Source organism: Hippopotamus amphibius, chromosome 11, assembly GCF_030028045.1.
Source record: "Hippopotamus amphibius kiboko isolate mHipAmp2 chromosome 11, mHipAmp2.hap2, whole genome shotgun sequence".
NCBI classification, from domain to species: domain Eukaryota; kingdom Metazoa; phylum Chordata; class Mammalia; order Artiodactyla; family Hippopotamidae; genus Hippopotamus; species Hippopotamus amphibius.
The window spans coordinates 102,870,631-102,884,998 of NC_080196.1; the positions used below are offsets into that span (position 1 = coordinate 102,870,631).

Below are 14,368 nucleotides of genomic sequence, written 5' to 3' on the forward strand. Positions count from 1 at the left end.
TTGGGACTTGGAGATGGAAAAGCACATGTGTGGTAACATCTTTACTGGGCCAGGCGGGGACTACGGGACACAGAGCAGACTGTGGTCTCTAGGCCCTGCTGAGTTTCCCCTCCACTTCTGGCCCATCTTCTTTGCAGGTATCTCTAGGGATAGCTCTAGTGTGGGAACAGGCCCTCAGTCTAAATTCTTTAGGCAGCTAAGGGGGATGCAAAGCAAGACTTCGCAGGTCTTCTGTTCCTTAAAAATAATCAGCCTATGTTAATCCTCATGCCAAAAGAGACACATTTTGGGGTGGCAAATGTTACTCCCCCAATATTTATCTCAGCTCCACTCCTGACATTCTAATGGTTTCCTCATAATTTCACTCTATGCATGCTGTTCTTTCCTCTCATCCATTTGCATCATATTAATCAGGTATATATATATATATATATATATATATATATATATATTTAAAGTTGCAGATATGAGCTCTTTCTGCTCTTTGGAAAACAAACAACACCTACCATGTCTTTTCATTTATTTAAGGATAAAATACAAAGTTCCTATCATGGGCTAAAAAAGCTTTTCATGTTCTGGTAGCAGCCTACTGTTCAGCCTCATCATGTTCTACTCTTGTTGTGAATTTTTCTTTTTGTAAATCACTATATTTCCAAATTCTCTCTCCTATGTGTGGCAGGCCACTTGCACTTCGTTGAAAAGAACATAAAAAGGGAAAGGCAACAAGCAGTATGAATAAGTACTGTTTTATTGATAATCTATTTCATGAGAGGAAAACTTCATCATGTAAGGGTCCCACATATCACTTAAATCCATATAAACATGGATGTCTAGGGCTGAATGGTAGATAGGAGTTTTGAAACAGCAGCCATGTTATTTCAAATTTAGGTGAAGCTAGAGTGTCGAAATATCCTTCATCATATCTTGAATATCTTGTCGAAATGGGAGTTAACATGGGGAAATAGAGTAGGTTTACATGTGTTTATAGAAAGAGAGAGACAGTCAGACATAGTATTTGAACCAGCACATTCTTAGTGGTGACTATGAGGTTGGAAAGGAGAATGAATCTGGAGAACCTGTTAGTTCCAGTAATCAGTGCTCGGGAACAACTCTGGGAATGTCCCTGAGTGTAGCCGCCAGCTAATCACATCTCAGGGGCAGAGACTCTGCCGTAGAAGAGAATGGTGTTGGTCTTGTTGTGCTTGATGAAGAACAGGAAAGGGTGGTTACAATGGAAACTGTCAGGAATTCGTCCTATTCTTTCACGAATTCCTATACCCGTAGCAGCTGTGGCCTCCGTGCCCTCCTCATTCACCTCCACAAAGGACTTGTGGACGACTTTCGACACCACCAGATCTCTGGTCCCGGTCATGCCCGAGAAGTCTGCATTATTGAAGGCAGCCACCATCCCCAGGGCTGTCAGCGTGTCCTTGAGGTCATAGCTCTCTTCCACCTTGAACCGAGGTAGGTGTAAATCCACGTCATGCTCCCTCATATTCTCTGAGTTTGTCCACTCCATTAACTTCTCAGCAGTGAGTTGATCTTCAAGCTGTAACAATGGAAAAAGGAGCAACTGGCAGGGTTCTCAGTGGACATCAAGCTCTCTTAACATTAGATTGAAATGTGTGGAAAACTCTATTTTAAGAGTAGACATAAATGCAGGAGATTCGGTAACATATATATAAACTTATTATATGGTATATAAATACAATTTTTAAATATTATATATAATCTTATTATATATTATAAGCTGGAGCTTCCATAATATATATGTGATAAACTGAACCTTCTGTATTTTACATATATAGCAGCAGAACCATTAAATAAACTCATTTTGTAAAAGATAAACTATATATCTTCATTTCTCAGGCTGCTAGATCCCTACATGTTTCATTTTCAACAAATCTTGTCTTGTTGATATCCTTTTGTACATAATTTTTTACATGGTATAATTATAGTCTACAACCCATTTTTATTCCTTTTTCTTGCTTGACCTATTTCCAGTCTTGTCTTGTATAGATATGTATTTCTTTAATCAAGTTTAAATTGATTAAATACTACCAATAAATAGATATGAAGTGCATATGTCTTTACTTAATATTTTTAAGCATTCACTGCATCAGTCCCTAAGCTAAACTATTTTTTTTGAACAATTACACGATTATTTTGTTGAATTTATTTCTTGGTCTGTTTCCTGAGTTGCAGTTTTTACATTCATGTCCCCTGAGGTGCTCTGCTGGTCTCCCCCTTCCCTCCCTCCTCCCTCCCCCATCCTTCCCTTCCTTCCTTTTTGAATTAATAGACTTTATGTTTTAGTGTAGTTTTACATTACAGAAAATCTGAGCAGAAAGTCAGATTTCCATATAGTCACCACCCCCATCACTAATTTCCCCTGTTACGAACAGCTTGCATTAACTAGTGCGGTACATTTGGTAAATTGATGAACCAATAGTGATACATTACTGTTAATTAAATTCCATAGTTTACATTACAATTCAACTTTGTGTTATGTAGTTTTATGGATTTTGACAAATATATTGTCATATATCCACCATTAAAGTGTCACACAGACTAGTTTCACTTCCTTCAATTGTGTTTCACCTATTCATTCCACACTCCCACCTCTGTAGCCACTGATCTCTTTACTGTCTCTATAGTTTTGCCTTTTCCAGAATACCATTTGTAAGCAATATAATAGGTAGCCTTTTCAGACTAGCCTCTTTCACTTCACAATATGCATTTAAGATTCCTTCATTGTTCGCAGTGTAAAAGCTCATTTCCTTTGATCACTGAATAATATCCTGTTATATGTATGTACCAGTATGTTTATCCATTTACCTGTTGAAGGACATCTTGGTTGCTTCCAGTTTTTGACAATTACGAATAAACACTTGAGTACATGTTTTGGTGCAGACATAAGTTTCTGGTAATACAACATACACCATTGTTCCTTGTTTTAAATTTTTCATTATATTGAGCCACTTCTATCCAAAAGCTTTCCCCTTGTTTATACTTATGCCTGTAGGATAAAATCCTGGGATTGGGATTCCTAATCGTTACTGACAGGGATTGCTGAGCTGAAGCACAAATACTGTGATGGTTCTTCATACGTCTTGCCACCTTACCTTCCCTGAAGAACCCAGCTCCCGGCGTGACCTCATGTATGTTTTGAGTGTGGCAAGTAGCTCACCGCACGTTCAGCGTCACTGGTATCACAGTAACCACAGACGGCCATTGAGGGAATGTCCTTCTGTGGCAGATGTTGTTATGGGTATTTCTACACACTATTTTGAACCAATATAACAATGCTAGGAGGAATATTCACTTTTTTTCTTTTTTGTTTATACCCAGCAAGGAGGCCCTGAATGACTCTGAGGGAATATTTCTAAACAGAAAAGTAAGCATCAAGATAAATCTTTGTCTCCTGGCTCCAAACCACTGTGGTTTAGCGTGCAAAATAGTGTCCATTCTTGTTTCAGTTTGCTTGATTTTATTTATGAGTTAATATACATATATTTTCTTTGTGTGACCTACACCCGAGTCTTCGTTTCCTGTCTTCAAATGAATAGACTGGAGTAGATGTGGTTTTGATGGTTGCAAAATGTTAATGTGTGAGTCAAGTATATTAGCTTTCTGAACTGCTATTCCAGTTTTCTGAGATATTCCTGGGGGCTGTGATGATAAGATTTTCTACATGATCTTCCAATCACACTATGTTATTTATTTTGGGGAAAGTGACATGATGCCTGGTTTTCCTTGACACTTTTCCTTTATGCTCTACGCGGATAGAAATGATGCACTCTTACAACGAGCTCTCGCCTCACATCACCAACATTCCGTGAGCACTGCTTCTGAGAACAGCCCGTACAAGCCCTATATCACTAGGAGTGTAAGCAACAGCAGGAAGCGCTGGGAGTACCAGGCTTTACCTTCTGCAGACCATCCACTTCATCGGGCAGCAGCACCACCATGCTTAGCTCTTCGCCGTTGTATGGTATTTCCAGGATCTTGACTTGCATGTTCTCCAGTGAGGTGAAATTGAAACGACTGGTTTGTTTCATCATCTGCACAGATTTGCTTGTATCCTGCAGTAAATTCATGTCACAAAAGTGCTAAGTGAGCATAAGTCAAAAAAAAAAAGGTAATATTATTGAGATACAAACAATCTTTCTGCCGAGAGAGGATCTGGGAAATCTGTGAATTTGAGACAAGCATTTCTTCAGTATTACCAATTAAATAAAGTAAAAAAAAAAAAAGGACGATTAACTATAGCCTCAATAGATTATCTTTTTTATCAGCAGTTATACATTAATCAAATATGTATTTGGCTTTCACATTCCACGTACAGCTATGCTACATTATTATAAATTAATTATAGACAATACCTTGTTCAGCCAAAATTTTTCCTCCCCAGTGTTTTCTTTCTCAAATTTCTGCTTCCACTGCCCTTTGAAATAGACAGCATTCACCAGAACCAGAACGGTGTCGGCACTAAAAGAGTCTTTGGGAAATAGATCCTTGATTTTTTCTGCAAAGAAAGAATATCAAAGATCTGTCATGAAAGGCACAAGTGGTTTGCCTGGAAGATGCTTTGAAAGTTAACAACTGATGATTCAATATTCACACAAGTCACCACAAGAGGGACTCGGAGCCCGACTGTTCACAAGGTGAAGCTGTGCTCCTGGCAGCAGCCTGATGGAGCCGCCCTCACGGAGACCCCCTTCCTCTGCTTGGGAAGGTGTTCAGTCTCGGTCTGGCGGGACATAGGTCATCTCACACTGAATTCTGATGGACTGATTTCAGATGTTTTCCACAAATCAGTTTTTCTCCCTCCCTCCCTCACTGCCTCATTCCTTGTGCCTCAATACCGCCCCCCTTGTGTCCTCCATCCTGTGCTCATTCTAATTCCTTCCTTCCTTCCTCCCTCTGTCTTTTTAAACTTGAAGTCAATATTCAGAAGATGTAGGCCTGAATGTTCTTTAGGACAAATGACATGTACCCTATCATCTAAAACATGCACTCAGACACCATTCCCCAGGGTGTCTTCATCTTCATTCTCCAATTTGAATTGCTTAGGTTTGGCCTGTATTTAGGATGGGAGGTAGGACATGGTTCATAGGATGGAGGTATCATCCAGCTACCTGCCGTGGCTGGGGAGGACACTGTGACCATCCCTGCAGGGTGGGGGGATGGGGACGTGGGTCCTGCAGCTCCTGCTGTAGGTGGCAAGAAGCATGGTGAAGAGGAGGGTGGCTTGCATTCCAATTAACAAAAGATAAAGGAAGCCTTATAATATTATCCTTTGGGGATCATAATCTAGAAGATAAGCCTCTTATTTAAAGAGAAAAATGCTAATCAACATGAAGTTTGTGCAGAGACTTGGGATCCACAGACACTATCATCACAGACTCAGCTGTGCTTCCAGGGAGCTGGTCCTGGGATCCTTCCTGGACTCCCCTGTTTCTCTCCACAGTGATGTGGACCATTCCACCCTCTGCAGGGCCTCCCCCACCCTCTGCAATCTCGTCTCACCCCTGCTCCTGGCACCCCTGCAGGGTCCAGCGCAGCGTACATGCACAGCGGGGACTCAACAGTGATTTTTAATGAGTGACTCTCTCACAACCTACCATTAGTTTGTCTTTCCACCCAGGAATTAATCATCTTTCGACTTTCTTCTGCAGCATGGACAAAATTAGCAGACTCCACACTGGTCAGGTAAAATTTCTTAACGTTATTCATGTATCCCTATGATATGGGAAGGAAGAAGGCAGGAATTAAGAGTAATTTATCAGCAACCATATAGGTATTCCCAAATTAAATTGTGTTAGATCTTTTTTTTTTTTTTTTTTTTTTTTATTTTATTTTTTTTTGGGGGTACACCAGGTTCAATCAACTGTTTTTATACACATATCCCCATATTCCCTCCCTTCCTTGACGCCCCCCCCTCGATTCCCCCCCACCCTCCCTGCCCCAGTCCTCTAAGGCATCTTCCATCCTCGAGTTGGACTCCCTTTGTTATACAACAACTTCCCACTGACTATTTTACAGTTGGTAGTATATATATGTCTGTACTACTCTCCCGCTTCTTCTCAGTTTCCCCTTCACCCCCCGCCCCCTCCCATACCTCGAGTTCTCCAGTCCATTCCCTGTATCTGCTTCCCTGTTCTTGTCACTGAGTTCATCAGTACCATTTTTAGATTCCGTATATGTGAGTTAGCATACAATATTTGTCTTTCTCTTTCTGACTTACTTCACTCTGTATGACAGATTGTAGTTCTATCCACCTCATTACATATAGCTCCATCTCATCCCTTTTTATAGCTGAGTAATATTCCATTGTATATATATGCCACATCTTCTGTAGCCATTCATTTGTTGTTGGGCATTTAGGTTGCTTCCATGTCCTGGCTATTGTAAAGAGTGCTGCAATAAACATTATGGTACAAGTTTCTTTTGGGATTATGGTTTTCTTTGGGTATATGCCCAGGAGTGGGATTACTGGATCATATGGTAGTTCTATTTGTAGTTTTTTAAGGAACCTCCAAATTGTTTTCCATAGTGGCTGTACCAACTTACAGTCCCACCAACAGTGCAGGAGAGTTCCCTTTTCTCCACACCCTCTCCAACATTTGTTGTTTCCAGACTTTGTGATGATGGCCATTCTGATGGGTGTGAGGTGATACCTCATTGTGGCTTTGACTTGCATTTCTCTGATGATGAGTGATGTTGAGCATCTTTTCATGTGTTTGTTGGCCATCTGTATGTCTTCTTTGGAGAAATGTCTATTTAGGTCTTCTGCCCATTTGTGGATTGGGTTATTTGCTTTTTTGGTATGAAGCTGCATGAGCTGCTTGTATATTTTGGAGGTTAATCCTTTGTCCGTTGTTTCATAGGCAATTATTTTTTCCCATTCTGAGGGTTGCCTTTTAGTCTTGTTTATGGTTTCTTTTGCTGTGCAAAAGCTTTTAAGTTTCATGAGGTCCCATTCATTTATTCTTGATTTTACTTCCATGATTCTAGGAGGTGGGTCAAAAAGGATGTTGCTTTGATGGATGTCAAAGAGTGTTCTGCCTATGTTTTCCTCTAGGAGTTTGATAGTGTCTGGCCTTATATGTAGGTCTTTAATCCATTTGGAGTTTATTTTTGTGTATGGTGTTAGGAAGTGTTCTAATTTCATTCTTTTACATGTTGCTGTCCAATTTTCCCAGCACCACTTATTGAAGAGGCTGTCTTTTTTCCATTGTATACTCGTGCCTCCTTTGTCAAAGATAAGGTGCCCATATGTGTTTGGGCTTACTTGTGAGTTCTCTATTCTGTTCCATTGATCTTCCTTTCTATTTTTGTGCCAGTACCATACTGTCTTGATCACTATGGCCTTGTAGTATAGTTTGAAGTCAGGAAGCCTGATTCCACCAACTCCATTTTTCCTTCTCAAGATTGCTTTGGCTATTCGGGGTCTTTTGCGTTTCCATACAAATCGTAAGATTTCTTGCTCTAGTTCTGTGAAAAATGCCATTGGTAATCTGATCGGGATTGCATTAAATCTGTAAATTGCTTTGGGTAGTACAGTCATTTTCACGATGTTGATTCTTCCAATCCAGGAACATGGTATATCCCTCCATCTGTTTATGTCATCTTTGATTTCTTTCATCAATGTCTTAAAGTTTTCTGCATACAGATCTTTTGCCTCCTTAGGCAGGTTTATTCCTAGGTATTTTATTCTTTTGGTTGCAATGGTGAATGGGAGAGTTTCCTTAATTTCTCTTTCTGCTCTTCCATTGTTAGTGTATAGGAATGCAAGAGATTTCTGTGCATTAATTTTGTATCCTGCTACTTTACTAAACTCATCAATGAGTGCTAGCAGTTTTCTGGTAGAGTCTTTAGGGTTTTCTATATATAGTATCATGTCATCTGCAAAGAGTGATAATTTTACTTCTTCTTTTCCAATTTGGATTCCTTTAATTTCTTTTTCTTCTCTGATTGCTGTGGCTAACACTTCCAAAACTATGTTGAATAACAGTGGTGAGAGTGGACACCCTTGTCTTGTTCCTGTTCTTAGAGGGAATTCTTCCAGTTTTTCTCCATTGAGAACAATGTTGGCTTTTGGTTTGTCATATATGGCTTTTATGATGTTCAGGTAATTTCCTTCTATGCCCATTTTCTGGAGAGCTTTTATCATAAATGGATGTTGAACTTTGTCAAAAGCTTTTTCTGCATCTATTGAAATGATCATATGGTTTTTATCCTTCAATTTGTTGATATGATGTATCACGTTGATTGATTTGCGTATATTGAAGAATCCTTGCATCCCAGGGATAAACCCCACTTGATCGTGGTGTATGATTTTTTTAATGTGCTGTTGCAGTCTGTTCGCTAGTATTTTGTTGAGGATTTTTGCATCTATATTCATCAGTGATATTGGTCTGTAGTTTTCTTTTTTTGTGACATCTTTGCCTGGTTTTGGTATCAGGGTGATGGTAGCCTCATAGAATGAGTTTGGGAGTGCTCCGCCTTCTGCAATATTTTGGAAGAGTTTGAGAAGGATAGGTGTTAACTCTTCTCGAAATGTTTGATAGAATTCGCCTGTGAATCCATCTGGTCCTGGGCTTTTGTGTGTTGGGAGATTTTTAATCACTGCCTCAATTTCTGTACTTGTGATTGGTCTGTTCATGGTTTCTATTTCTTCCTGGTTCAGTCTTGGAAGATTGTATTTTTCTAAGAATGTATCCATTTCTTCCAGGTTATCCAATTGATTGGCATATAGTTGCTTGTAGTAGTCTCTCATGATGTTTTGTATTTCTGAGGTGTCCGTTGTGACTTCTCCTTTTTCATTTCTAATTCTGTTGATTTGCATCTTCTCCCTTTTTTTCTTGATGAGTCTGGCTAATGGTTTATCAATTTTGTTAATCTTCTCAAAGAACCAGCTTTTAGTTTTATTAATTTTTCTTATGGTTTCTTTCCTTTCTTTTTCATTTATTTCTGCTCTGATCTTTACGATTTCTTTCCTTCTGCTCACTTTGGGGTTTCTTTGTTCTTCTTTCTCTAGTTGTTTGAGGTGTAAGGTTAGGTTGTTTATTCGATCATTTTCTTGTTTCTTAAGGTAGGACTGTATTGCTATAAACTTCCCTCTTAGAACTGCTTTTGCTGCGTCCCATAGGTTTTGGGTTGTTGTGTTTTCGTTGTCATTTGTTTCTAGATACTTTTTGATTTCCTCTTTGATTTCTGTAGTGATTCCTTGGTTGTTTAATAGTGAATTGTTTAGCCTCCATGTGTTTGTATTTTTTGCAGTTTTTTTCCTGTAATTGATATCTAGTCTCATGGCGTTGTGGTCTGAGAAGATGCTTGATATGATTTCAATTTTCTTGAATTTGCTGAGGTTTGATTTGTGACCCAAGATGTGATCTATCCTGGAAAATGTTCCGTGTGCACTTGAGAAGAAAGTGTAGTCTGTCGTTTTTGGATGGAATGTCCTATAAATATCAATGAAGTCGAGATGGTCTAATGTGTCATTTAAAGCTTGTGTGTCTTTATTTATTTTCTGTTTGGATGATCTGTCCATTGATGTAAGTGGGGTGTTCAAGTCTCCCACTATAATTGTGTTCCTGTCGATGTCCCCTTTTATAGCTGTTAGCATTTGCCTTATGTATTGAGGTGCTCCTATATTGGGGGCATAGATATTTACCATTGTGATATGTTCTTCTTGGATGGATCCCTTGATCATTATGTAGTGCCCTTCCTTGTCTCTTTTAATAGTCTTTACTTTCAAGTCTAATTTGTCTGATATGAGTATTGCTACTCCAGCTTTCTTTTGACTTCCATTTGCATGGAATATCTTTTTCCATCCCTTCACTTTCAGTCTATATGTATCCCTTGGTCTGAAGTGGGTTTCTTGTAGGCAGCATATAGAAGGGTCTTGTTTTTGTATCCATTCAGCCAGTCTGTGTCTTTTGGTTGGAGCATTTAATCCATTTACATTTAAAGTGATTATTGACATGTGTGTTCCAATTACCATTTTCTGAATTGTTTTGGGTTTGTATTTGTAGGTGTTTTCCTTTTCTTGTGTTTCCTACTTAGAGAAGTTCCTTTAGCAGTTGTTGTAATGCTGGTTTGGTGGTGCTGAATTCTCTTAACTTTTGCTTGTCTGGAAAGCTTTTGATTTCTCCCTCAAATCTGAATGAGATTCTTGCTGGGTAGAGTAATCTTGGCTGTAGGTTTCTCTCTTTCAGGACTTTCAGTATATCCTGCCATTCCCTTCTGGCCTGCAGAGTTTCTGTAGAAAGGTCAGCTGTTATCCTGATGGGTTTTCCCTTATATGTTGTTTGTTGCTTTTCTCTTGCTGCTTTTAATATTTTTTCTTTGTGTTGAATTGTCATTAGTTTGATTAATATGTGTCTTGGTGTATTTCTCCTTGGGTTTATTTGGGGTTGCTTGTCCTGGTGATAGAGGTGTTTATAGAAGACTGTCCAAGCCTCAGACTAATGTCCAAGTATTGGATTAGACGAATATTCAGTCGGCTATGTCAGGTTCTCCGCAGCCCTTTCCGGTGTCCGAGGCCGTCTGCTGGTGTTCAGCTGGTTCTCTGTGGGAATGACTGTGTCCTTCCGTGCATTCCCAATGCATCTGTGGAGAGGGATGCACTCCACGTCTGTCTACTTCGCCGCCATCTTTTTCTCTCCCATGTGTCTAGTCTTAACTCAAATTGTGTTAGATCTTGATCAAATAGAGTACCCATCTCACCAGTCGGCTGGCAGGCTCTCAGACACTCCAGTGGGTGGGGATGTGGTCAAGGAGCTGAATGTCCCGGGGCAAAGGCTCCCCATGTGGGTCAGCTGGGCTCCTCTGCCCCCCCCTCCCCCATTAGGAGATGGGGTCAGAGGACCCAGGATGCAGAGTAAAGGCATGAGAGGCCATGAACTTACCTGAAGAAACGGAAACTCCTTTTCTGCATAGAGCCTGTTGGCGACCTTTAGTTCGTAGGCATCCCTGGGTTTCTTTAACTCAGTCAGAAGGTTTTGAAATTGATGGTGAACATCTCCTGACTTTTCGACCTTCAAACACCAGAAAGGGAGCTCATTGGATTCTCATTGTATGTAAACGCTGCCCCCTCACAGGTCTGTTAGATCCGTATCTACAGTTTGGAGTCCCTACGGATGACGTTTGTTGTTGTTTCCCCATATGTGATATATTTTACTGGAAATATCCTTCATAATCCTTAGATTTTATTGATATCATCCAGGTAGTTCTTCCTTCCTGCTCTAACAAACTGCAGTCTTTCCTCTTCTGAGCTAGAGAGGCAGCAGCATTCCACTCCTGGATTGTGTCTTAATTGTCTCAGATGGTTAGGGTTAGCTTCCCTCAACTTAAGCTCCCTGTGGGCTACAATCAAAGTGCATCTCTAACAGTTATCAACTGGATGACAACATCAAATCTGTATATTTCCTATGTTAATGCATGAAGCCCTTTGTCCCCCGTGGTGGGGCACCTTCTAAGACCCTGTGTCTGTGCTCTGTGGCTCTTCACTCGTAGTGGCCACGCACCCAGTGTAAGAACCGTGTGTGCCTGGTTCACTGCTGACAGTGGTGCACCAGCATGTCCAAGGCTTTCCTTCCATTCACATGAAGACAAGAGAGCTCGGACAACTAAGAAGCTTGTCCAAGGAGACAGAGCCAATTTTTCAGCTCAGGCTTGTCTCAGTCCAGAACCTTCTGCCTGGTAGTTTTGGATTATTTAGACTGTAAACCATAACTCTCAGTCTTCATTTTCCAAAATATACTTGCTCACAGACTTATTGCTCTTTATCTAATTCATGAGTTAATCAAAGTTATATACTTTTAGTTACAGTACTGTGATTACTATACTTACTTTTATTCTATAATAATAATAATACATGTCAGAGTTTTCTTCATCCTGACACTGTTGTCCTAGTTTGTGTGTATTTGCATGTATAGCAGCAGAGCTTTTATTGCCCCTAGATAATGGGGACGATGTCACTGTCGTTCAGGGCAATTGTATTTTGCCAAGTTCCTCATTCCTGAGCAGCAGAGCCAGAATTTGAAGCTCCTTTGGGTTTTAGAGCCCCTGCTGCGAAGCACATGCTATTCTCCTCTCAGGAAAACAAGTATATAAAATACATAAGTACCTAATGTCATATAAGACAAATCTGTTCGTCCAATCTATTTTGCCTAAGATGCCCTCTGCAAATGGACTTTTCCCAGTTTATCTGAAATTCCCAGTTTGAACTACAACCCTCTTGGATATGTGATCTCCTTCTAGATCCAAATTTCTTTCACTCACAGGATCTCTTGTAGCTTCTCCTTTTGTGTTCCCTGTGATTTCATTAAAGTGAAGCACCTGGAAGAGACAGGGAGTAGAACAAGGAAACTTTACTCAAGATCTATGTACTTCAGAGTAAATAAGGAAGGAGGAAAGGAAGGAAGAAAGAAAGAAAAGAGAGAGAGAGAGAGAAATGAAAGAATCCAAACAAAACAAAATACCAAACCAATCAGAAACACACACACAAAAACCAACCCAAAAATAAACAAAGAAAAAAGCAAAGAAATGTTTCGTGCAAGCATTTGCTCCTTAAGAAACACAGACTGTGTGTGAAAAATACAATGCTAGCTGATCTCCAGCCAGTAAAGAATCCTGATTCACTTTTCATTCGTTGCTGAGGAAACATGGGAAGAGGTCTCCCATGGATATTAGTCACTGCATCACTTCTACCTGAACTCTCCCATTTAAAGCCTCACTTCTGGTCGTTGGGCACTTGTACGGTTCATCCCAGCTCCCAAAGGAAGTCTGGGCACAGGGAAGAGATGGGGCGGAGTAATGGGGCAGAGTGTATGCCCCCCACAGCTCTGCGCCCACCCAGTCGCAGGGATGCTTGCAGCTTCCTGTGCTACCCCTGGGGACAGCCAGACCTGTGGTCATCTGCACACCAGCCAACAGAGAAACCAGTGCAAACATTCAACATAGAGGAAGCTGCCACCTACCTTCTCAATTTCTGATGCAGTTTGTCCTTGGGCCCCTAAGGAAGTCATGGCTAAGGCTGACATGATACTGAAAGGGGAATAGAAGACGTTTTCCTTTTTTGATTGTCTGATCTGTTGGAACAGATCTATTGCAAAGTGGGTGTTTGCTTCACTGAGAGAACTCATGGTGGCTAGACGTGGTCTGGAGCTCCTGGAAAAGCAACAGATTCATTTTATAATGAGTTTATTGAAGGGAAGCTGAGTCTGTAATAAGATTTTCTTAAAAGAAATGCCTTCCATGTGGGTTGTTAGATTCTGGCACCTAACATTTTTCCCCTTCTTACTTTTCAAGTCTTTTAAAAAATAATTCTATACATTCCATCATTAGAAGACTGTTATAATTAGTATTTTATGAAAACTTTTTGAAAAGGTCATAGAATATCTTTCTTTTCTTCCTTATTGATTGTGTTAAGACTGGGTAGACAATGCTTTACAACAGATACCAAGCCAAAGACTGATGTGGTAACAGCCAGCTGTCTCCCATTAGGTGTGTTCCTGACTTTTCCTGAGGGATCTGTGGGTGCCGCATATCCTACCCCTGATCACATGAGCGCCCAAAGGAGCATTTAGTGTTTTTGGAGATAAATAAACTCCCATAGGATTAAATCAGGAGACACAGGTATTTTACTCTGGCAGGACAGGTAAAGTACCATCATATTGAATAAAATAGATGCATGATAAAAAATATTTGTCATTTTCAGAAAAGAGTCATGTAGTCCGGCATTGCTGCTGGAAGCACTTACCTGTGATCCTGGAGGAAGCAGCGGCGGGCAGGCAGCCTGTCAGCCTATGTGCCCTGGATGCTCAGGTCCTGAATATATACTCTCTCTGCCGCCTCCCATTCCTCTCAGCAGCTAGTGTTTCAAGTAAATCCACTTCTGATTTCTTCACCAGGTACCATCACCTTATGAGCATGAAATCTCTTTGAGTGAAGAGAAGATTATTGTTCTATTCCTATACTTCCTTTTCATCTGCAGAAGAAATTGTGACCTGCAATCACTAGCTCCTATGAAATGCATGTAGGTGCCTTTGCAACACCAATGAGAATAAAATTAAATTCCAACTTCTTCACATGCCCTGAGCTACTGTGCCCAACGACAAGTAATCCTTAAAGAATTTTTCTTCTATTACAATTTGACTTGTGTTTCAGGCCACTTCTAACATCAAGAATGAAAAAGGCTTACATTTTCTCTTTTATGTTCTGAAAGGGTTTGTCCAACCTGACCATTTCCTTAAGAATTATTCTGCATAACCAGGAAAATAGCTGGAATTCTCAGCTTAAGTGATCCTGGTGAAGTGTCTCAGCAGTTGGTGGAGAACAGATATCTTTTGCCTTC

General features: G+C 40.3%; 1 protein-coding gene across 2 annotated transcripts; it reads right to left on the reverse strand.

Moving 5' to 3' along the window:
• Positions 1-857: 857 nt before the first annotated feature.
• LOC130831350 (serpin B3-like) lies at positions 858-13,807 on the reverse strand. 2 transcript variants are annotated; one of them, XM_057699380.1, is made up of 9 exons: positions 13,775-13,797; positions 12,993-13,182; positions 12,295-12,351; positions 10,920-11,048; positions 5,628-5,745; positions 4,386-4,528; positions 3,930-4,085; positions 1,316-1,549; positions 858-1,201 (listed from the first exon to the last, which is right to left on the reverse strand). In XM_057699380.1, exons 2-9 carry the CDS (start codon positions 13,155-13,157, stop codon positions 1,145-1,147), a joined length of 1,059 nt encoding a protein of 352 aa, XP_057555363.1. In that variant the 5' UTR covers positions 13,158-13,182; positions 13,775-13,797; the 3' UTR covers positions 858-1,144. The 2 variants fall into 2 exon arrangements, with proteins under 2 accessions (XP_057555363.1, XP_057555364.1); XM_057699381.1 differs by having other exon boundaries at positions 858-1,549; positions 13,775-13,807.
• Positions 13,808-14,368: the final 561 nt, after the last annotated feature.

Coding starts and splice junctions, on each gene's coding strand:
- LOC130831350 (XM_057699381.1), bottom strand. CDS start 13,157: ATGAGTTCTCTCAGTGAAGCAAACACCCACTTTGCAATAGATCTGTTC. Junction 5,746..10,919: donor AGGAGTTTCCGTTTCTTCAG/GTAAGTTCATGG, acceptor CCCATATCATAG/GGATACATGAATAACGTTAA. Junction 4,086..4,385: donor AAAAATTTTGGCTGAACAAG/GTATTGTCTATA, acceptor AATTTACTGCAG/GATACAAGCAAATCTGTGCA.